The sequence below is a fragment of the Hetaerina americana genome, unplaced genomic scaffold, assembly GCF_022747635.1.
Source record: "Hetaerina americana unplaced genomic scaffold, ioHetAmer1.1.p SCAF_1, whole genome shotgun sequence".
Classification (NCBI taxonomy): Eukaryota; Metazoa; Arthropoda; class Insecta; order Odonata; family Calopterygidae; genus Hetaerina; species Hetaerina americana.
This window is the reverse complement of record NW_027286069.1, coordinates 72,710,114-72,734,730: the sequence shown is the minus strand read 5'-3', so window position 1 is coordinate 72,734,730 and position 24,617 is coordinate 72,710,114. Positions and strand designations below refer to the sequence as shown.

The 24,617-nt window shown below is 34.5% G+C and overlaps 1 protein-coding gene across 1 annotated transcript; it reads right to left on the bottom strand.

Annotated features, from left to right (window-relative positions):
• Positions 1 to 1,595: 1,595 nt before the first annotated feature.
• On the bottom strand, positions 1,596 to 23,879 carry Hen1 (Hen1 methyltransferase). The gene is made up of 9 exons (XM_071583161.1): positions 23,325 to 23,879; positions 21,882 to 22,129; positions 19,299 to 19,481; positions 18,491 to 18,730; positions 15,113 to 15,343; positions 12,829 to 13,018; positions 6,282 to 6,536; positions 4,970 to 5,215; positions 1,596 to 2,397 (listed from the first exon to the last, which is right to left on the bottom strand). Exons 1-9 carry the CDS (start codon positions 23,643 to 23,645, stop codon positions 2,083 to 2,085), a joined length of 2,229 nt encoding a protein of 742 aa, XP_071439262.1. The 5' UTR covers positions 23,646 to 23,879; the 3' UTR covers positions 1,596 to 2,082.
• Between the last annotated feature and the right edge of the window lie 738 nt (positions 23,880 to 24,617).

Below are 24,617 nucleotides of genomic sequence, written 5' to 3'. Positions count from 1 at the left end.
CATGCTTGTAGACCACAAACAAAATGACCTTCAGAAGGACTCCTGGTGGCATGTGGAAGCAACATTCCCCCTCCACATGCATGCGCAGGTTTGAGGTCGTTTCTTTCATCCAAAGTATGGAGACGTGTTCTAGTGCTATGTCAATGCGAGTTACAACAACAACAGTGTGCTGTTATTGAATTTTTAACGGCTGAAAAAGTGACTTCAACTGAGATCCGTCGTTAAAGGCGGTCTATGGTGATGCTACTGATGGTTGATTGGTCAACTGTAAATCGATGGGTAGTAAAATATCTTGGTTGTGAGCCTGGAAAAGCCATAATTGTTGACGAAACATGCAGGGAACACCCGATCACTGCCACAGACGATAAAACATTGCAAACTTGTCGAAGATTTGATTCAAAATGACTGGCGAATCACTCAAAAGCATATCGCAAACCATATCAAAATATCCATGGAAGGCAGCCTGGCACCAATAATCTTGCAACTTGACAATGCTCATCCACACACCTCACGCGCAACTGGAGAGGCCCTGCGAAACCTGAAATTTGAACCACTTCCACACCCTCCTTATTCCCCCAATTTTTCTTTGTTTCCTCAACTCAAGAGACACCTCAAGGGTAATCATTACACCTCAGACAGTGAGGTGAAGGCAGCGGTCAGGTCCTGGATTCGAGAAAAGTTGCAAGAATTTTTCAGGGACGCAATGAAAAAACTTGCTACACATTTGGGAGAGATGAGTTAGCCTTAACAATGACTATCTTGAAAAATAAATACATGATCTTGAAACTTAAGACTTGTGCGTTAATGTACTTTTGGCCAAATCTTGCTATTTGTTTTTGTTCACGGTCTACAAGCATGTGTGCATTACTTTTCAGCCTATCCTCGTAGCTACAAAATCAAAAGTATTCATATGCTAATGAAATGAACACATATTGAATAAGCATTCACCTAACTTTCGATAAAACTTAAGTCTACCTGTTAAGTAAGGGAGTTTGGAGGCATGCTGAGTCTAGTATCTTTTTCTTCCAGAATTCTAATGTCAAATGTTGGATATACAGGTATAAGTACACACTCTATCCATAAATTTGATTTTATATTTACAAATGATCAACTAGTAGATAAACCCCTTTCATGAGTTTTAGACTCACACAAATGTAAAAGATTTTATTAGGACCTTGCTGTACCCTTTTCCTATAAAATAGCAAGAGAGGTAAATCCATAACATAGGAGGGAACAACATACTTTTTCATAGAATTTTCATTGCTATGACTTGTTTCATCATTATAGAGAATCATCAAGTACATATCAAACAGAAATGAATTGATACCTGATGACATCACGTCATGATGAAATGCATCATACCAATTAAAAATTCTGTGGAAAGGTACATTGCTCCTTCTTATTCCATGTTATGTATGTATATAACGTCCAGGAGGTGAAACCTGAAACAATAAAATTTAAGATAGGTAATTAATGTGTAAAAATAAATGTACACACTGAATTATATCTGATATGTAATGATAATTTGTCATAAATTAAGCAATACAGAAGCAAAATAAGCACCATTTACTCTAATTTTGAGACCTAAACATTGGAAATGTGCTACTTTTGACAAAAATGCTAACATCAAGTTTTAATTATTTTCCCAAACACAAACCCATAATCGTTTTAAATTGTACTAATCCTGTCTCATAAGCTCTTCTTTAATACATGCCTTCTTTAGATAGACATATATTAGCAACAAGTAGACTGTAAAAGATAGTTTATCCAATCTAAAGATGTGGAACTTAGGAAGTAACTTCTTTAAAATTTAGGAGGATACGAAATAATTTATTGATTCTTTCAGGCTTAGCAGTAGGGGGATGCATGCATCTCCTCAGTCTTTAGTGGAATAAATGCACATATCACAGCATGATCAATGGAAAATAATTCCCCTAATTCCCTCTTACATCAAAGGCTGCACTGGCCAAAAAACATATGGCCTAATAAACCCACTTGTCATGGATGGTATACAATGGAAAAAATCATAAATAAGTATGGTATTTATTTTTTCATAAATAAAGCCATTGCACATTCAAACAATCAAAATGGACTGGGTTCTCCAGCACCACCTTCATCCACTGGAGCTACAGCAATTGCAGGACCAGCTAAAACTTCAGCAAAGCCCTCATCCTGATCAGGGTCAACAGGAGCAGCAATGGGTAAATTCTGCCAAGCATCTCCTGCTGCATCTTGTTCATTGACAGCCACAATGGCTGGATGGGGATGGTCAGTTACCCAATTGCCTGGGGCACCATCAACTTCCCTGTGAGGGACAGATTGCCTTTGAGGAAGTTGCACTTGTTGAAGAAGACGTTCCATTAGCTCCTCTTCATCTTCAAATGCAGCTTGCTCAGCCTGTATAGTAATAACAAAATAATGAACTGTGATTTAAACGTTTAACATGAAATATGATCAATTTACAGTGGAACCTTGCTTAACAAGCATAATTTTTTCCCAGAATCTTACTTGTAATGTGAAACACCCATTAAAGGAAACAATTTTTCCCATTTAATTAATGTAAAATATGATATATAGAGACTGTAGATGGAAGTCTGAGATATATAGTAGAATACAGGATCTGTTAGCCACTGGCTGGAAAGAAAACTAGACATTATTTTTGAACGGTAAGAATGTTCAATTATAAATGATCCCTGATATAATTTGCTTTCAACATTAAAATTTGATGGTCAAATATACTGTACACTCATGCATAAAGTTTAAAAGTGCAAGCCCAGCAATGATAAATCATATCTTTTAAAAAGGGAGTATTCACTGACACATTAAGGAAAATTAGGTATCAAATGGGATAAAAAGCCTAAATATATGGCAATATAAATTTAAAAGCTACATGAAACTCATGGAAATACGTTACTCCTCTGTAAACTGGACTTTGCTGGCCCTGCACAGGTGGCTTCTGCATTTTTCAAAGCTCAGTGGAACCTCAGACAATGATCATAATGGAACCTTTCAGAATTAAGTGTAACACTGGTTAAGCAAAACAATTTTTCCTATACAAATAAACACAAAATATAACAATGCATTCCATGCTGAAAAAAAATAAATAATGGAGGTGTGTTCAAAGAAAATAATTTATACATTGTTTAGGATCATGAATCATCTCCATCATTTCTTCTATTTTGGAATAAACCAACTTGGAATGCTAATTTGATTTGTAGAAAACAAAAAAGAATTAAAATTATTAGTTTATCATTTAGGATGCATTCCTAATTCTTTTTTGGTGGAAATCTGTCGAGAGAAATTTATTTTTGCCAGGGCTTCAAAGTTTTGTCCACAAAAAAAACAAACAGAAGACATCTTGTCACAATTGAAAACCTGTTAGAGCAGGTAACCCTCAGAATACAAGAGCTTTTTGAAGTCAAAGATGAAATTCTCAGCTGCCTTTGAGTTGGAGGTTGCTGCTTCACCAGTCCTCACAACCCTGGTGATGATGGTTCTTCTCTGAAACTTCTTAAACCACTCACACATCACCTGGCATCACTTTTCATTCATCCATATGAGGAGCAACCTTTCAACATCATTGAGAATACATAACCATTGCATAGATCCGAGGGTGTTTTGTTAACTTTTAATTATTACCAAAAAGTAATCGAGAGAGAAACAAAAGGGGGCTAGATCAGCCATGTCCCCACCTCATTCTCACTTTTGAATGATTTTTACTTTTCAATTCTAGGGTTATTTTTATTCTATTATGGTTGCCTGCTAGTGGCTGAGCATTAAGGAGCATTATTAAAACTAAACACAATATATTATTAAACGTTGCATAAATAAAATGTTTGGAAACAAGTTTGGTAAAATAAGTGATCACTAGTGACACTATTAAAATATTGTAGTCTTGTTATACAAATTACACATTACGCGAGGAGCTTGTTAAATGAGATTCCACAGTAATTATGTTCCAGACTTAAAGTGTTTGTCCACTGAAAAAGTTATGTGGTTAATACAATAGAATACAAAATATAAGAGCCATCATTATGTCATAATGTTCTAATTTTAACATGTTAAGTTTCAAAGTTGCTCATTTGAATCAATGCTCATTTCAACTGTTGAAAATCTTCACAAATATAGCAGCATTAACTTCCCATTTGACCATCAATAATTTGAAGATGTACTTCATAATGTTATTTTGCCTCAAAAATAGGAATGAATTATTTTTGTGGGCAGAATTTTGCAAACCTTTGTTTAACTTGCTGATATTGTTAGCAATTCTTCGCGATCATATTTCCAATAGATTTCTTCAAACCTTCTCAATGTAAAGTTAAAAATGATCAAATTTCCCATGCTAGAAGGTAATGCCCATAATTTTTCCTTGGTATTTCAAATAAAATATCCAAATAATGGAATAAATCACTTAACATCATTATTTAAAAGAATAATAATCAAAGTTCCTCAAAAAATGAAGTAAGCCAAGGGGAAGTTTCATCCACTATAAGTGTTACATCAGGTAGGAAAGAGAGGCGAGGATATGAAGAATTTATTAAACAAGATGCATATGATACATGGAAATACAGCAATGATCCCATTTTGCTCATGAAAGCATGGTCACACCTTGTAAACGGTGTATATTATAAATGGAAAATGATGGCAATAAAAGTGTATATGAATATGTATGTTAGTAGGAACGTAATTGAAGGGAGAAAAAGAGTTCAGATGTTAGTTATGAATGGAGAAAATGGCCAATTAAACTTTGGGGACCTTTCATGAGATATAATGCCTGAATTGACTTGAAATATTCAATATAACATCAAACCTCATGTTTTGCCTCATTTTTAATGCAACACTTTCTATGGCCACCTGAGCAAATTATTCCATTGCTGAAGTCAAATTTAGGCTTTCAACTCTTCACACGGGTAAGTACATTTCTCTCAAAAGAGGACATGCAAAATATTGAAAAGAATATTGATCTAACCTCCCCATCAGATTCATCTTCTGATTGTACATCAGGAACTTCTGCTTCTGAATCTGAACCATCCTCTATATTTATACCATGTGCGATTTCATCATCTACACCAAACACTGCTTCGGCATTGTTTCCCTCATTGTCACAGTTATTATTAACAACATCTTGGTTTTCATCTTGATTTCCCTCAACTTCATAGAAGAGATCATGCATGGGAGCAGCATTGAGGTGATTTATATTGTTCATATTCTCATTCTTGTATTCATGCAATGGGAAGGAAAAACTCATTTCAGCACAAGGTAATTACATATCAATTGCATTTAACAATTAAAAATGGAGAAGATAATGCAACTATTATAATGTAATAATTATAGAAAAAACTCAATTTAAAGAACTCATTCACATCATATATCATTTCATTGTTAAATTACATGCATCTGTACTTGAACAAAGTGCATGCATAAAACAGCATGTAAATCTCCCAATAAAGTATTATATTTCTAGCATTTATGGTCAATTTAGATCTAATAAGAGGTTGTAAAACACATCTCTTTGATAGGAATAGGAGAAAATGTGGAAAACTATACATTTTTGCAGTTCATGACCTCTGAAATAATGAACCTCTGCACACAAAAATTCCTAAACTGAGATCCTTTCCTTTTATTCGTATGGTGTTTCAATGATACTTTTCTATGGTCACTGTCATAACAGCTTGTAAAAAACAGCTTGCAAGGTAAAAATATAAATGAGAAGGATCCATTGAAAACCTTTTTTTATAAACTGGTTAAATGCATGTCGGTTTCATGTAAAATATAGTCTTATATTGATAAAGGCATGTGCAAGTGGAATCAATATATTATTTTGAGAAAAAGGTAATATGTAAGACTAATTTGGGTACATGATATTGAGTTTTTTTTTAAGACTTCATAGCACGTTTTTCTCTGTGACAAGAAGATTTTTGACACGGAATGAAATATCAAATGTAAAATTATACGTCCTAATTGCAACTGAGATTGAGTTTCAACACAATGCATCCTCATTCACACTCATAACACCAGTGAATAAACAACACAAAATTGTCTCCTATCCCTAGTCTGAAATGAAGAATTGTCTATTAAAAATATTTACTAACTGAACTGCAAAAGATAATGCAATGATACCGTACATTTACACTTCATTCTAGATAAATTGAGTAAATGGAGGGGCTTGTCTGATTAACAAAGGATATAATGTACCTAATGCATACCGAGAAGGCAGCTAAATCTTTTCTATCATAGATCATTGTAGTTCTGAAATTTCCTAAAAATTTTTTAGGACTCACCGGCAATGGTTGTAAACCCTGAAGTCTATCGGCAGGAACAAAAGCATTAGCCAAATCCTCCTCCATATCATCTTCACTGTCCTCCTCTAAGCTAGAGCCATGAAGGTCAACAGAATTTGCAAAATCTTTATCCTGGGCAGAGTAAGAGTTAGGATAACCACTGTCAACATTGGCTCTTGTTTGGGTGTCATCTTCATTCCAATCAGACTCACATGAGGGCTCAGGTGACAGATTTTGAGCAACAGGGCACCAATCCTGAAAAATATATCACAACTTCAGTAAATTCACAAATATCTACAAAGAAACATGCCATGGGGAAACACTAGCAAATTAAAAACAAAAATTAATTAAACAAATGAAAATTTTAATTTTTATGCCACAGCATTGATTTTATATCAAATGTGACCTTCATACTGTACATATTGTCCTGCAATCAATGGATACATATCATGTGGATATGTACTGTTACATTTTTAAAGTATAATTTCTTTCATAGGATATAGATTTGTAGAAATATTCACTATTCTTCTTGAAAATTGTTCATTTTGCTTATGCTTATAAGTTACCTTATCACCTATTAAAACCAAAGGCTCACGCACTCCTTATTATGTTATGGATCACTGGTCTCTAGATATTTTAGCATGCCCACGCTGGGTTTTAGGACAAATGCAATAGGTGTATTGGCTTCTGCTCCTGACATATCCCATGCCGATTAGTAACTGCACATTCCTCCAGGAGGATATTCATTCTGTCTTGCCAGTAGTCCCCAATGCCAGTGAAAAACCTGTAATCTACTTTTATGGATTCTGTTCCAAAAATAAGTAGCAATGAGTAATCATCTTTTTGAACTCAAAGGGAGTTATACACAAGAGTTTGTGCCTCAGAGACAGACAGTGAACAATGTTTTATGGTGAAGTCCTCGAAATTTTGCTAAAAAATGTTCAATGCATAAGGAAGGAGATCTTTTCCAACTGGAGGCTGCACCATGACAATGCACAGTCTCACACCTTCTTCCTCATGACCGAGTACACGGCCAAGTACAAGCTGGCAGTGCTACTCCAGCCACCCTACAGCCCTGACGTGAAACTCCCAGACTCTTTTTGTTCCCAAAAATAAAAGAGCTTGAAAGGTAACCATTTTAGAATGCTGGATAACGTCAAAAAGGCCATGATAAGGTGCCTGAACAAGGTTCCAGTTGATGCCTTTGAGTAAGAGTACTGCAACTGGCAGAGGCCCAGTGTATATGTGTCAATGCACAAGGGTGTTATTTTCAAGAATTTTAGTCATTTGTACTTTGATCTAAAATAATATTATTTCCTGGATTTATTCTACTTATTTTTGGGACACCCTGTATGATGGTTTAATCTTAAATAAACTTATTACAACTATTGTAACACTACAATACAATCACAGATTTGGCACACTTATTATGCTCCAACTGATTTGTTTACAATCAGTAAGACGCAATGGAAATTGTTTTGATTACATGTCATGATATTGCCAGTGGCTTACAATATCAAACTGCCCGGTAAGTGTGCTCCACAGCTGCCAAAAAGTGTCACAGAATACTGGGAAATGGACTTAAATAGTATTTCTCTTTGTTCTGATACTAAAAAAGCCTCTGACTACACTTACTTAGTCCAAGCTTTGTCATAATTTGGGCTGGAACTCACTAGTAAACCATAGATGGCAAAAGGAAAAAATATAGTCCCAACAGTGAATGTATTAATTTAACAAATAATTGGATTTAGTACCATATGAGTCAAGAATGTTCAATCAAGGTAGTATTTAATCATACAAATATTTTTGAAAGCAAAATGCATTAGGAAATAATTAGGTTTAATTTATTAAGAGAATCAAAGGATACTTGGCTATGCTTAAAAGGCAAGCAGGCAGTAACTCTCTACCATTTCATTTACAAAATGATATTTTGTGTCACTATTAACATTGACTCTCCTGGGTCTGAAAATTCAAATATTTTTCTCTTTCAATGAAGGCAATGTTACACAGGTGAAGCTTTTGTATAAAAAATGATTTGACTTATATGAAACTTATCTTATAGTACACCCTATAATTTCAAGACAATGGAATATTACTTGGAAGGGACAACTGGCAACTTTCTTTCCTGATGTTGTTAAGGCCTGGGAAGATTAAAAATTTGAAAGTCTTTATTCCAACTTTTATTTATATTTTTTATATATTTTCAACCATAGCCACTTAGTTTACAGTTCATACAACACTTCTCTTAAGTCATTCATTAGCCAAATGGCCACAGCTTCCCTTTAATTGGTAGTAGTTTTTAGGGGAGGCGACTGACAGCTGAGGCCGCGCTATTAGGCATAGACAGGAAAGGATGAAGGATGGAGAGAAACCCAGCGTTGGCATTAGCCTACTCTTGTCGAAAGGTACCAAGGGACCTGCAGCTTAACGTCCCATCCGACGGATGTCGTACTCACTCAAAGTGCTCTCCACAAAGCACTTCAAGTACGGATCAGGATACCACTGAAAAATATTTGTTGTCTCCGGATTTTGAACCCAAGCCCTCTCGGTGGGAAGCCTCCACAGGCCACTGCACCATCCCGACCCCTGGGGTTATTATTATTATTTGAAGTGGTCTAATGGTCAACGTAGGTTTTGGACAAACTTGAGTCAGGAGTTGGAAACAACAACGTTCAAGTTTGGTACACCTAAGCACATCCTAGATGCTAAGCAACCCGCGCGAATTTTTATGTAAAACGGGTTGCATAACCAATTAATATTAGCGACTTTCAATTGATCAAGTAATCGCATTGGAGAAATTCCATAGCCAATTAAATATTGCCTGGCTACCTGGACCTGCATCATCACATTCTAAACCATAGACTCACACTCCCATGCATCTACCATCTCAATACAACCTTTAGTGGTTTTAGACATTTTTTAAGTTTCCGATGTGGTTAGTTTATTCTTAAGCTTTATAACCAAAGACAGTAGGTACTGACAATACAGCTTAATAATGTGCATTTCAAAGAGTTGGAGGAGAAGGTCATCACATTAGCTTGGTGATGGAAGTCATTCTGAGAGTCATACACTTATATACAGTCATGCTTTTTCAAAATCTCTCGCATCAATTCTTTGGATATTGTTCAATCTTTACATAAAATGACTCAATTATTATTATTGTTACACGTAAAGAACCCAGGTTTAAAGAACCCAGGTTCAAACCCAATTATGCATATTAAAATAAAGTATTTTAACATGGCATAGCAAGGTAAATCATGGACTTAAGTTAAATGAGGAAAACCCACCTAGGCAGGTATCAATTGTTATGCTTCACGGATATCATTTCATGAACATGGTATCAATTTAAAATCTCTTCATCTTATTAATTTCTCACTAAATAATTTGCTTCAAAACATTTCTTTATTGGCTACACCCCCATTAGCTAGACAGAGGGGAAAAATTATTTTTATGGATAGTAAACCTATTATAGGCTCCAGCTATGTTCGAAATTTAAGAAAACTTCAAGTTCAATTCTTAGTGAGAATATTTATGTCAAATAGTAAAAAATGCCAACAGATAATAAAATAATGATGCATTCTAATGACCCTCAAAAATGTCAACAAAGTTCCTTCTGCAAAACTACCAGGTAATGAAATGTGGAGGACACAGCCTACAAGTGGCATATAAGGTTAAGGCAATTAAATAACAGAGCTGGAGCTGCTACTTGCTAACAGTGAATGCACCACGGTAGGTTTGAAAATGCCTGTGCCTGTTGATGTTTCACCGCCCTGAGCCTGATGGACACACTTGTATGTCACTTCATTGCACTAGCATCACATCAAATCAAGTGTTAAGATGGACCGAAGCGTTAATCTCAAGTTTATGGTGAAACTGGGGAAAACTGCAACAGAAGCTCAAGCCATGTGAAAGCAAGTGCACAGAAGTGAAGTTTATTGAGCAAACACATATTTGAGTGGCTTAAAAAGTTAGAGGAGGTACATAAAATGACTGAAGACAATCCGCCCCCTGAATGACCCTAAACATGAAAAAATGGAAGACCAGATCCAGAAAATTGGTGAATTGATCTGTGAAAATTGTCATCTGAGTGTCCATGCTCTTGCTGAAATCTCAGGAATACACCGAGGAAGTGCCATCCGAGTTTACATTAATCATTCAACATATGCAAAATTTGCTCAATAATGGAGCCAAAACTTCTCACTCCAGAGCAAAAGCATTCAAGAATGAACATACGTGCAGACCTTTATAACAACATTGATAATGATCCAGGATCGTTAGACCAAGTGATTACCTGCAATGAATCATAGTTTTTTACCTATGATCCCAAAAAAAATCACCAATCGATGCATTGAAAGAGCCCAACACACTACGGAAAAAAAAAGAAAAATGATCAATCAAAATTCAAAGCCATGATGATCGCTTTCTTTTCGACAAGTGTGGAATTGAATACATTCACTAGGTCTGTGAAGGTCCAAGTCAACATCATTACATCAAGGTTCAGACTACCCTTTGTGCCGAATGAGGAGACGAAGACCTGATTTGTGGAAGAAGAAGCGATACCCGACTGCTTCAATACTACTAATTTCAATACTATTAAAACAATAATCTCTTGCATAAAAAGTTTAAATTGAAATAATCACATGGAATCTAATGAGAGATGATAGTCATACGGTATTGCATTTCAACATGAAGTCATGAGTTACGCTTCAGAACATGGAAACATGGCTGCTGAGAGGCATTTTAGCCTAACTCTAACTGAGAAAATGGTATGAAAATATGAGAATAAAGAAAGCAGAAGATGGATTTTAAAAATGCAAATAAGACTAAAATCCAACTTTTTTTCATATGCTCCTACATGGCCAAAGCTTGCGGAAAATGTTAAGAACTGGATTATGAATCACAGGAGGAACGGGATTACTTTTTCAACAAAAATGATTTTGAGTGAAGAGAGGAAATTAGCGCTAGGTATGCCAATTACCAATTTTTCTGGAACAACATAATGATGCCAGAGATTCATGAAGAGAATGGTCTGTATATGTGTACCAGAACTACAATAGCACAAAAACTGTGACTTAAATACAAAAGAAAGGTTATAAGGCAACAACTCATGATGTCACACCAACAGGAAGAATGAAACAGCCATCAATTTCTAGTGTTGGCGATTTGTTGTAAAGGTCCTGGCAGAATGGTAAAAGTGAGACTAAAATAACATATTTAAAAGGAATTAGTAATGCACTAAGCGGAAGTAAAGATGACATTGTGAATGAGAAAAGTGACACCCCCAGTGAAAAAAGCTACAGGAATGATTTAGGAAGAGTTATGACGATTTTCTAAGATTCTATAATGAATAAACATTGATGTAGCAGTTAATTTTTTATTGAAAGAATCCATTTTCTTCATATTAAGTGTTCAAATTAACATTTGGATCATTTTCTATTGGATCCAAATATTTTTGTAAATACTACGCAGAGTAGTGGTAGTAGTAGTATTTTAGGGGAGGCGACTGACAGCTGAGGTCATTTGCGCCATAGGGGAAGGATAGGATAGGATGAAGGGTGGAGAGAAACCCGGCGTTGGCATTAGCCTACTCTTTACGAAAGGGGCCAAGGGGTCCACAGCTTAACGTCCCATCCGACGGACGGCGTACTCACTCAAAGTGCCCTCCACAAAGCACCTCAAGTAGGGATCGAGATACCTCTGAGAAATATTCAACACCGCCATGATTTGAACCCGGGCCCTCTGGGTGGGAAGCCAGTACGTTAGCCCCCACACCATCTCGATCCCCTACTAAGCAGAAAAATCACAATTCATGTTATGGGTCAGTAAGCACAGTAAATGATTAACAGAAATTTTAAACTGGATATGACAGATTCTGGGATTATTCAGGCAGTCCAGCAGCCAATACATGCAGATTAATGAAGTTTGTAATGTAATGGTGGTGCATACAATTCTTCAAATTGAAAAACTATTTCGTGGTTTGCTCCAAAAAAATGTGTATTTTTGCTTGTATGCTCGATATATTGGAGCTATATGCAAATGATATTGTGATATATTTCACTTTTCTGCTCTTTTTGGGATATCTGCTTGGACTGTGAAATGAATGCCTCAGGCCATATCTAAATCTTCAGCCCAATAATGCTAGATCATAGAGTGTGGAAGAAAAAATTCAAATACTTTTATAAAGTACTTGTAAAAATTCAAATGAAATGGTATTACTAAACACGAAGAGTTTATGATAGAGAGGAGACCTTGCAAAACCTTTGGAGATAGTTTCCAATGGTTTTCCACATCGCAACATTGCATATGTCTAAACCATAACCAAATGTACTACTACTTGCAACGTTCACTTTGCAAATAATTCTTACCATATAGTCCAGCATAAGTTTAATTTAAAAATTAACAATATGTCATATAATTAAGAATGTGCTTCACTAAAACTCTGGCATTTTTAAATTATGCCTTAAATATTCAAGTCTCTGACATTAAAGTAATATTTAATGTTAAACAACTGAGATGCCTTTGCTGGAAAAAATTAAAAAATACAAACCTCTTCTTTGTCATTGCAATCCCATTCAAAATCCACTTCAACTTTTTCCGAAGTGCTGTGTTCTTTTTCATCTATTTCCTCTTCTTCACCAAAAGAGGAATTCCTATCTTGATCTTCATATAAAGAATAGTTAACCGCAAGTTTTTCCTTGTGGTTTTCCACTACCCACCCAGATTCCTTTAACAGTTCTCTGAAAGAGAGATCAAACTATGGACTCAAGTACCAGATAAAGAGGTAAAATATTGGCCCATTAAGACAGTTAGTAAATTCAAGTTTATTACATTTTCAATATTCTGGTAATAATAAGGCCATGTTTCAAAATATCTGTAGTAAATATGATAGGAAAAGGATGTGTAAGATAGGAAAATAATGAGATACATGTAGGAATAAATAAGACAGGAAAAGAATGAATGATCTGGAGTAGACGTCAGCACAATCTTGAAAAATTCAGAGAATGGACTTGATATGTAGATTTTATGTTATTGATTATTCTGGACATAATATACCAATGTTCTCATTGGAAATAGAATGAAAAATATCTGCAACAACCACAAAAACCAGCAAGAAGTTGATTACCAGGAATGATACTGATTTATATCAATTGCAATGGCTGAGATATATCACAGAAACTTCCAAACCTGATATCCTTTTCCTCATCAGTCAGTTGTATTCCTTTGGTTACATATTTTCATGCATACGCCATAATGGTGCTTATTATATGAATAGTGGTGTGTAATAAAGGGTGTTTTTATGGATTGATAGATTTACAAATTAACTCCCTCTTCATGGACTACAACCTTGACCTTGCGGAAGGGCTTATGCATTTTGATAACCCCTAGAGTTGTGGTGGTAGGAGCAATGATAACGGCTCCTCGCAGGGTAAATCATACTAGATAGTTCAAATGGAATGAGCCAGACAAAAGATAGTCTCTGCAGCATCTGTTTCTCATTGAGCCAGCTGGAAAGGCATCCGACCCCATCCAGGGCGGCCACGTCACTGAGGAACAGAAGCTGTATGGACTACCCTTCATCTGGCACCTACAATTTAACTTAACTGGCATGGATGACCCTACCAGGAGGAAATATCATTGCTCCCTCCTGTACAGCTTTAGAGTTCATTAGAACACATAAGTTACTCTCTACAAATGTTATTAAAAATTTAAGTAAGCACATATTTCACAGCAAACATGTGCATGTGCATTTTATTTTTATTGGTATATGAACTAAAGAGCTTTGGAATCACTACTAAGCTAATGCATTTGGTCAAACTAAATTTAATTCACACCGAGGCCAATGTACTGATTGATAAAATTGATAGCAGCAGCTTTGACAAAATTAAAAAAGGACCACAAAGGTGCACTGTCAATTATAATATTTGAAATTGCCTTACACAGGTTTTGAAGAAATTTATTTGAAAGAGTATCTTTTATAATTCCTAACTAACTGACACATATGCTGATAATATTGTTTGATAGCTATTAAAATACAAACTCTATTAGAAATATTCAATAAACTGGAACATGAAGATAAGAAAAATACACTCAATATTAATGAAGATAAAACTAATTGCTCGTGGATGACCTCACCATTCAGTACTGTAATACAAAATACTATATTCAGTTCGAAAAGTTTATGAAGGAGTTAGTAACTTACACTATCTCTCTCTGAGATTAAGCATAAAGGTAGTGCACAACATGGTATACAGAAAGTAATGAATGTAGGAAACGGAGATTATTATGCCAACTTGCATCTCTTTCCCTTGAAAACTTGTAAGCAAACCAGCTACATTTAATTTGTATAAATCAATTATTAGAACTCTTGCTACATTCAGGGCAAAGGCATTAGCTATGTTGAATCAGATTTGAAGACACTGGGATTTTTTGGGAGAAATACTTTGTCAAGTGTAAGAAGGTAATCTTTAGATGGGATGCTAGAATTAATGATGATGTACTAAATATAACAAAGAGAAGAAAATGTGACACTCATCAAAAACCAGCTTTTGAAATAGCAGTGTTATTTGGAAGAATGAATTTATTAAGATAACTAAGATAAAATATATAAAAACACACAAATATAACAGTGAACTGAGGGATAATTGAAGAAAAAAAGATGACTGGCGTGCTAGAGCCCCTAAAGTGAAGATGATGGTTTGAAACAGGACAGAATAGAGGTACAGTAGAGAAGCTCAAAATTCACCTTGGATTTTACTGATACAGAAGCAGAAATGGTAGATTATGTAAGGGCAAGCATAAATTGTACATTTCAAAGATTTTAAATTTCATACCTTATTTGATCCTCAGTTAAATTCCACTCATGCAGGGCACTTGAAATTTCTTCTAAATATATGTATATATCTTCATCATACTCCTCATCTGGGTAGTATCCATTTTCTTCACACCTTTCATAAAAAATCTGCCTTTCCAAGGTCACTTTTGTTGCTGCATTTGAAATAAAACAGTTGGCACTACTCTGCATTTTCTGCTTATCAGAGCGATTGTCCACATAAACCGGATATCTGTAATGAATGCAAAATAAAAAGCAAGGGTGAGAAAAATATACACAAGCAAAATCTTTATAGTGCATATTTGTATTTATGAAAAGAGGGATTGCACTTTTCTGCAAAGTTTACATTTCTTCAGTGAATATGTGTATTTAAATGATTATGCTATGAGAAATCCAATTTTGAAAACAAATTATACTATTGGGCATAATTATTTAGCTATATGGGCATAGGGAGATCATTCAAGTCATATATCCCCACAGAAAATATTTAAATCTACATACAAATCAAGCATTTTAGTGGAATACTGCTGGTATTCTGTATGAGTGATGACCTTGATGAGTAATCCTCTGTTGGCCGAATGACTTACTTCTTTTTAGTCATCCATCATGACTGCTTTCAGTTTGACACTGTGTATTTTGCAGTGAATTTTATTAGTTATTTTAACTGATTGACTTTATTCACCGGAGATAAACTAAGGGAGTATATACTGAAATTCAATATCATTTGGGTTTAATGATGATTATTGTAGCTGATGCATGGCTACATAAAATTTATAATTCAAATAAAAGAATCATTATTCAAAATATTTCTTTATCACCATGCCAGTCAAAAAAAAAAAGCCTGCTACATCTGGTAAGAGTTCACCATTTCAAGGCATAGGAGGGTATTCCACCCATCATAAAGAAGACCTATAAGTAGAAGTACTCTATTGAGATATTCCATACAAACTTATGTTAAATATGGCGATTTATTGCTTTTATGTTCACATAACTATTCTGAATCCTGAGCATTTTCGTTGCAACTTTAAACCCTGAAAAAATCAAAATTTTCAATACATACAATTTTTTATTGTTTTATTGCAATCATAATCGATCATTTTTAAGCCTGCATCATAGCATGTGCATGGTTTTCATTGAATATGATAACTCTGATTTTAATGCCTTTTCAAAAAAAATCAGGATGGCCAGAAATTAGATGGTTTCTGATTACAGGTTTTCGAGTATAAAAATTTTGATTTTTGCCTCCCAATTTTGTTACCTCATTTCTTCAATACACACAATCCAATGTATACTCAGGATGATGCTGAAACAGAAGGTAATAGTCTATTGGAATGAGCACATGAATTTTAATCTGATAGACAAGTTGTATTGGGTAATATGTACCACGTAAATACTGAGATATGTTCTTGTTCCATATCTTCTTATTTGCATACCATGACATACAACTTTGTATTGGTGTTTTTGAAACACCTCCACAGAAAAAATTTTCTTATAAACAGAGGTGCCTCTTTTCCTCCATCAGAACTTGCATAAAAGGACACCATAAAGTGTTCTTTAACCGGCTTTTTGCCTTAATACTGCTCCATCCTCAATACCACAGATTTAGATGGCAGAATATAGAAAAATAGCCCACTTTTGTGGGTTGTGGTAGTTCAGGGGTAGAGCGTTGAACTACTGACTGGAGGGCCTGGGTTCAATTCCCAGGCAAGCCTCTCTAGGCACCTGCAGCTAAATGATTTTTCGGGAACCAGATCTCCCTGGGAAACAATTACTGGCACAGGGAAAGGAACTGGCCCCCGTACCCTGATGTGTGAATTTCACATGCCGTATAGGCCTTGGTACTGGGTGAACTCAACCATTACTTACCAAACCGACCTTAGGATTGATTACTGGGTATATGTTTACAAGCCCAATTTTATCCATATTATATACAGGTTGTTGTTTATGGTTTTTGATAATTGATGGCAGTCTAACCTTCCAATCACTGCATGGATTATTACACATGACATTAGATTCACTGAAAATTTCACAAAATGTGATGGTATGCCATAAGAAAAATTGCTCAGTCCAACCATATATCATCATGAAATCTTCCTCTACTTTAGAAGCAAATTGCATGGCCTTTTCTTTAAATAAGTACCACTACTAGGAATATATTGATATTGCTTTCATAATCATTACCACAACAACAAATTAATTTGAGCAAAATATTAAAAATCAAATATTTGAATTGACATCCTATGCTGAAAATAACAATGATGGTCTAACTTACAATATTGCTTCTAATGACCCTTAATATATGCACAAATATTCTGGCGAAAAATGATTGTGTCTTGCTGTAAATTCTGGGGAAAAATGAGTACACTAAGACCCAATTAAAGTGAGAAATCTTTTGAGTACTAATAACATGAATTAAAAATTATGCGTAAAAATCTGTCAGTAAAAAACATACAAAAGACAGCAATGCATGAGTGCCACCACGACATTATGATGCCCAACCCACTCATAAAAAGTTTAAAAAAAATGTTGATGTGAAATTCAACTAGGGTTTCACAGCACTATATTTCATAGTTGTTTTATACCTCATGCATCAAGCGAAAAATGATCCCTGTCTATTGAGGCGAAGAGAATGGGAGAATTTGACAGGTACTATTAGTGGACTGATTCATGAGAACAGATCTTAAGTTCAATGCATCCATATTTCTCTTCAAAATAGATATTTATTCCACCTTCAATGACTGTCAGCAAGTATTTATTTGCCTTTATTTATGGTGAAATTTATATGAACCTGCATATAAGTTTTTCATTGGTGGACGCCGAAAGTTGATTAAATATGCATTTTGCCTGGTTTTTCGATCCCTTTGCATGTTTCGTGTCAAAAGCCCCTGAAGTAAATTTTAAGCCAGTAAATTTTGTTGTTGTCAAAAAGTGTTTGGTACATGCATAAAGCTTTTATAATTCATATAGTTCTTTGATTTACCACAAAAGTGACCAGAGTAACACATCATCAAAGTCCATTTTTCTATAATTATGAAGCAAACAGTGGTGGTTCTCCAGAAATGTTTCTGGTGGCTACAGAAATGAAGCTAAGTCAATATTCTATAAGCGGCATAAACATAATAAATAGGCACATGACTAGCCAAAAGAGGGATTATCTTTGATTGGCAGAGGATCAGCATTGTCCTATCCAGCATGCAAAGCATCCTAAATCCTAATTATCACTTTGATATCATGCAATATTCGTTGTATGTCATCAAAAGATCATCATCATTTTTAGGTGAAATCATCTCATAGCAATCATATTTTGAATATTCTCAATGGAAGATTTAAATTATTAATCAAGTAAGACAATAATTAACACATTTAAACATGCTCTTACTCATATTCTGCTATGACTTCGTAATTTTCTTGATATTGCAAAGATTCAGCCAAATCCAGTATTCTGTCATTATTGCTTGTTAATACTTCCCCATTTTCAATAGCAACATCTTGAATGTTTCTCCTGGTGAAAACGGCCATTTGTGAGCAGCATCCAAAATGTTCAGAACCTATTGGCCCTTTTCCAATACCTTTGAAAGTCACTTCATAATCAGGATATCTCTGTACAATGTTCATTGCCCTATAGTTGAGTAAAAATTAATGTAGCGAAATATGTGCAGTCCTAAGCCAGTGGTATAAAATGTAAAAAATACACATTAACAGAATTCTATTGAATTTCCATAAAAACAATGGAAAATGGCAATACATTTGACAGAGAAAGTAGATGAAAATCTGTCATGGTAGTATTGGAATCTCCATGTCATCTTTCTAGTCAATTAAACTAGATTTGAGGTGAGGAAACTATGGGGTTTCGGGCATTTTAACCGGACTTAAGGAGATGTCATACAATGAAAAACATGTTTATCTGCTCCTCTGTGGGGACACATACTCCCCATATTATTCCTACTCCACCTGTTATGATGCATGAACTTGAATACATGGCCACCATTCCAAAGAGTTTCCCAACCCCAGCTCTAGATAATAATTTCTATACTACACCTAATGGAGTAGTTCATCACATTTTCTGTTATATGTCATATATTTGTACTAAATCTAATGAACACTACTCTTACATGATCCAAAACTATCGATATTTTCTGGCAATTCAAACTGAAATATCTATACTGTAATAAGGATGAACAACTCACCAATCTTGGAACTGTACTCTGCTCCATTCAAACTTATGGTCTGGGTGACGAAATCCATGCATTTGACCAAATAAGACATTAAAATCACCATTCGGAGTGGTTATTAATGCAACTGATGGATGAATGAAACCAAATATTGTAAACGGCACTTCTTCTAAGTCATTTGGATATAAATGTTCAATCCTAAAAAAATTAAAATGGACAATCAAACACATTTTATTTCTTACTTCATCATAAGAATTTAATTTAAAGATTACTATGAAGTTGAATTACATATCAGTTATAACAAAGCATAAAAATTAACAACATCATCATCATATCAGATGACTCAATTTCAAGGCATACTAACAGCCACCACCCCTCCCAATTCTTTCGATCTCCAACTACCTTCACATATTCCATAAATTCCTCCACAACCACTGGTGTACATGCATAATTGCATAATAAAAGAACTAGAAGAAGAGTAACCTACTAAAATTGCTGTAATTTTTCTTCCACTTTTACAGGGGTTTCATGTAAGAACATTCAATTTACCACAACCTATTTTATCTTTATTCCAAAGAAGAAAAGCAGAAAGACAAAAAATTCTTCAATTTTATCTGATTACTACTTATGATGTAAACAACAGAAAACTGAGCTACAGCCTATTCTGTAAAGTATGAATGTGGTGAAAATTGGGGGCTTTGTTTAAAAATAATTTGCATGGAGTTGCATCTCTATTTTTTTGCCTTTTTTAAATAGCCAAGGCATATGCCATAGCTACTGTTGCAGTATCTGCATATATGCATGGTTTTCATTATGCAGACCAATTAATTCTTTTTTCTGACCTATTCCAAAGAACATCCATTTGGGAAACCTTTCCTGATCAGTGTTTTTATATGGAATACTTGACATTAAGAAGCACATATCCATCTCATATTATAGTGGCATTTAGGTGGCATGATAGAATTCTATTTTCTCTAAAATTAAAATTTTAATCAAAATTTGCTGCAACTAAAGTTGAAGAGCACCATATTTTTGATTGCATATGTACCCTTCTGGATCTAGAAACCATCTCTAAAACAGGGTTGATTAATTATGCCTCCACGCAGACTATTAAGCACTTGCTCACTTTAAGTGTAAGATGTTTTCAATAGGCACCAGAAAAAGTGAGAATACTAAGTCTAACAAGATTCTTTGATGTGATTTTCTCCTGGAGGTCACAATAATTGGTGCATTCTGTTGAAGAGTATACTGATAAAACTTTGATGATATAGTACTTTGATTAATACAGATGAACAAGAATTTTGCAGAGTAACAATAATTCACCTTGACCAGGATTCAAATCTGGATCCTTCGATATATGGCTTACAGCTTTATACAGTTAATCTATCACAAATCATCTTACATGTGAATTTCTAGGCTTTAAAGGAACAAATGTTGTGATGAATGACCATACATAAAATGTCACAAAGTAATAAGAGTCACGCACATTTTACCACATACCACAAGGTTAAGGCCAAATTTTTAACACACAGGTGTTTCAAAAATTCAAATAAACTGGAAGTTGCAATGACAGTAACTTTTGATGGAGTCATCCACTGATGGACATTACAATGCAACAATTTAAAAGTGTAAAAATCATTCATTTTGACCAGGTTGGTATTTAACTTTAACAAAATCAAACAACAGAGGGAAATGCCATGACAGTTACTTCAATGCAGCTACTCATCTGGCAGTAATATGCAGGAATTTCATTGATTAAAAATCATTCACGTCGACCAGGATTCACCACAACATCTTGCTACTAAAGCCCCAAGAAATTCACATTGCAACAGAATGGCTTGACAGCTTGACTGGCTAAAGCATTTGGCCAGATTTCAAGGGATGCGAGTTTGAATGCTGGTCAAGGTGACTGATTTTTACCCTGTCAAATTCTTTCATTTATAAGTGGCTTTCCACATATTTTTAAAAAACACTCTATCATGACTGATGCACGTAAGTCCATAAAGGCAGGATGATCCTCTCTTATTTTCCATAGCAAATCAAATGTACTCATGTTAAGAATTCAATCCATTCAGACACAGTCAAGATAGTACTTGCCTCTACTCCACAAGGAAAATATATTATCAACGCTTATAAATAGCCATATAAAAATATATTGCTATTTATATGTGAATAGCGACTTATAGCATGTTCACTTGGTGTTATCCGTAAGCATTTTTTATGACTCTTGTAATACACAATTCTACCAATTCTCTTAAGAATGAGGTATGATATTTGCAAGTAAAAAATAAAATTGCTGGAGAAATTGACCAACTAATTTGTAAACTTTACAGACCTACAATTATGAGTCACATTAAAATAAGTAAGCCTCGTAGAGGGACAAATGAGAGAAATTTTAGCCAAATTGAACATTAACATTATGCTAAATCAACACCATTGATAACAGACAGTCATTCAAGCTAATCTTGATATACAACTCTCCTAATAATAGCATTAGTTGCTGATCTTAAATCTTCTAAAGGAAAGAAATTTTAAATCAACTTCAGTGTGCAAGTTAATTCAAAACAATATGCTCAGGTGATTACTTTTCTTACTCACAGTTCTATAGCAATCACAGCATCACACCCCATGAGACACGGGTCTGGCTTGGCTATACTTCCAGCTAGCACCTTAACACTGAATGGAGTGGACCGCATTGAAAGATGATCAACTAGTAAAGGGCCAACCCGATGTGATACACTCTCAAGTAGTTCAGAATCTATATCAAGGGCTAACACTTCTTCAATTCCTGGTGTATTTTTCAAGAATGGAAAAAAATTCAGCTCTCCACAGCCTGCATCCAGTACCTGTGAATTCAATAAATTTAACACGCTCTACCAGTAAATTACCGATATAACATTTAAATCCCATGTCGAAGCAGGATGTAGGATTTCTTTGGGTAAATATTAAAAATTTAATTTCAAATGCAATTACTCGTAATTAAATTATAGAAAACAAATTTGGAACTATTAGCTTAGACCGCTGCCTAACTGCAAAACCAAATCGATGAGTTTTAATGTATTTTGGGCATAAGAGCATCTTTTGTGCAATCATCAGGATGATAATAATAAAATATTGAAAGCACAAAGATTATATTACCTTTTGACACAACATAAAATGCCTTTGTCTAAAATAATGCTACAAAAAATAATATGCCATCGTTAAATTGCCTTTTCATTTCTTTCTTTGAACTATTGGCAAAAACACACCACTTGACTCAGCATTTGGTGCTTTCGAACAATTAAAATTATTTAAGCCTTAATAGTATTTCCATATATTAAGCCAATTCACATACAAATGAAATAAAATACCCATAACTATACAAATCTGGGATTATTAATTTACAGAGGCCAAATTTACATGCCATAGCACTACAATATAAATGGACATTCCCACTTCAAGCCCTTTCATCTAAGGGTTCTATCGTCATGTGATCATTCTCCAGAATATCAACAGATGAAGGTTATATATTTACATTTTATTTAATATTATTTGCCATTAGCTCTTTTAGCAATGTAGACAACTGTTTGTAAATACCAATTACTTGGCTGTTACAGGGCAAGCACATTATCGAGAAGGAAATATATCACAATACTGCCCATAATATTATCGATGCCTTCCAAAATCCCAAACAACTTTTACTTTTGATGCGAATTAGTCGAAATGAAAGTAAAATTAAGCATTTTTCTCTAGATAATTGGAGCGGGATACTCGTATGGTTGGAACTTAGTGTATCTTTAGTATCTTGAATGATATTTTCAGACTAGAAATAAGTAAACAATAAAAATTTTGAACCAGAAATTATTAATGATATGCATTATAATTCTCGAAGAGAGTTACAGTAATTTTATTGACATAAATATAAAGGAAAAGTGACCAACGTGTAAATAGTGTATAAATAAAAACGTAGACGGTAACTCCATTGTGTTTTAATGCAGTTTATTTATTAAAACAATCCAAAGGTTGCAAAATCGTCCAATTATTAATATATGATATACTTACTTTTTTCAATTTTCCTCGCCAAATTTCACTCGTCATTACTTCCTTGATAGCGTTATACCTTTGGGCATACACAGGAGGAAAGAACTTCAAGCCAGAGTTTTCGTCAAATTTACACACCAAATCACCAGTCTTTGGCAAGCCTAAAGCTTTCAAATCTTTCACGTAGCGTTTAGCAAGCAAATAACTTTTGTGTGTATAATCGCGAGGTTCAAGCTGTACATAAATATTATTTATATAATATCTATTGCCAAATAATTTATCACATATAACGTGATATACTATTCGTCCCATTATAAATAAACTGTGGAATAAAAGAATCATATCGGAGAATATTCTTTTTACTTCACACTTAACTTTCAACTTCTTATTCTGTTTCTTGTGCGTTTTCTTGTTGATTGGACACTTCTTGGTCGCTTCCTTCCCCCCCAGGTGGAGAATTTACTTTACTTAGAAAATATAATACCAATAAGAAAAGTTGGTGAACCAAAATGATCATTCCTTAATCAAGAAACTTGAGGCTATAAAATACTGTAAATTTTGAATTTGTACATTTCAAACTTGTCAACACCGCTGCTCAATTAACATATGACAGTCGAAAAAAAACAAAAGTCGGCAATGGCGGCAAGAACTTAGTTTGATACGACTATCAGCGATTCTACCAAAGTGACAAGTTGTGATAATTATTCGGAAATCACTCCTTGTCTTATTTTATTTACTTCCATATTAAAATAATTTTTCAGCGTACACTCCGTATAGAAAATGTAAGGAATCGAAGTAGAACTTGAATCTATGGCAACCAAATTCAGTCCGCTTTTTACGAGTCAAACCCCAAGATTCACACTTGCCTAATGCCTAACTAAAATAAGCGTGTAACATCGAGCCTCCGATTTAAATGCTGTAAAGTGATTTTTCCAAAAGTCTACAGCGTATAAGATATCATTTTAACATAGTCATTAAATTTTCCAAGCAAACGAAATCTCACTGGTTATCATATGAGAAATTTTAAAGAACTATTAAAGCAAATTTATGGTGACGCAAATACGAGATACTTTCCTTGGCATAGCATATTCTCTTGAAAAATCATTTGTCAGCTATCGACTGAATTACCATAAGTGAAATAATCATTAATAGGAATTTCTGGTCTTAATCAGAGCTTAACCTCTGATCAATACTGGGGTTGAAACCTGAGCTAAAGAATAAACCGTGTTGTTAAGAGGTCAAAATGTTCTGGTAGATTTTGAAATACTTCATGTAAAATTGTCTACTCGGCATAAAATCCCTGAAAATTTCATC

What these genes read in the sequence shown, in the direction of transcription:
- Hen1 (XM_071583161.1), bottom strand. Translation starts at nt 23,645, where the DNA reads ATGATTCTTTTATTCCACAGTTTATTTATAATGGGACGAATAGTATAT. An exon ending in ATTGCAATGACAAAGAAGAG is followed by an intron (nt 6,537 to 12,828) that starts GTTTGTATTTTT and finishes TATATTTTTCAG; the next exon opens with GATTGGTGCCCTGTTGCTCA. An exon ending in AAGATGAATCTGATGGGGAG is followed by an intron (nt 2,398 to 4,969) that starts GTTAGATCAATA and finishes ATTACTATACAG; the next exon opens with GCTGAGCAAGCTGCATTTGA.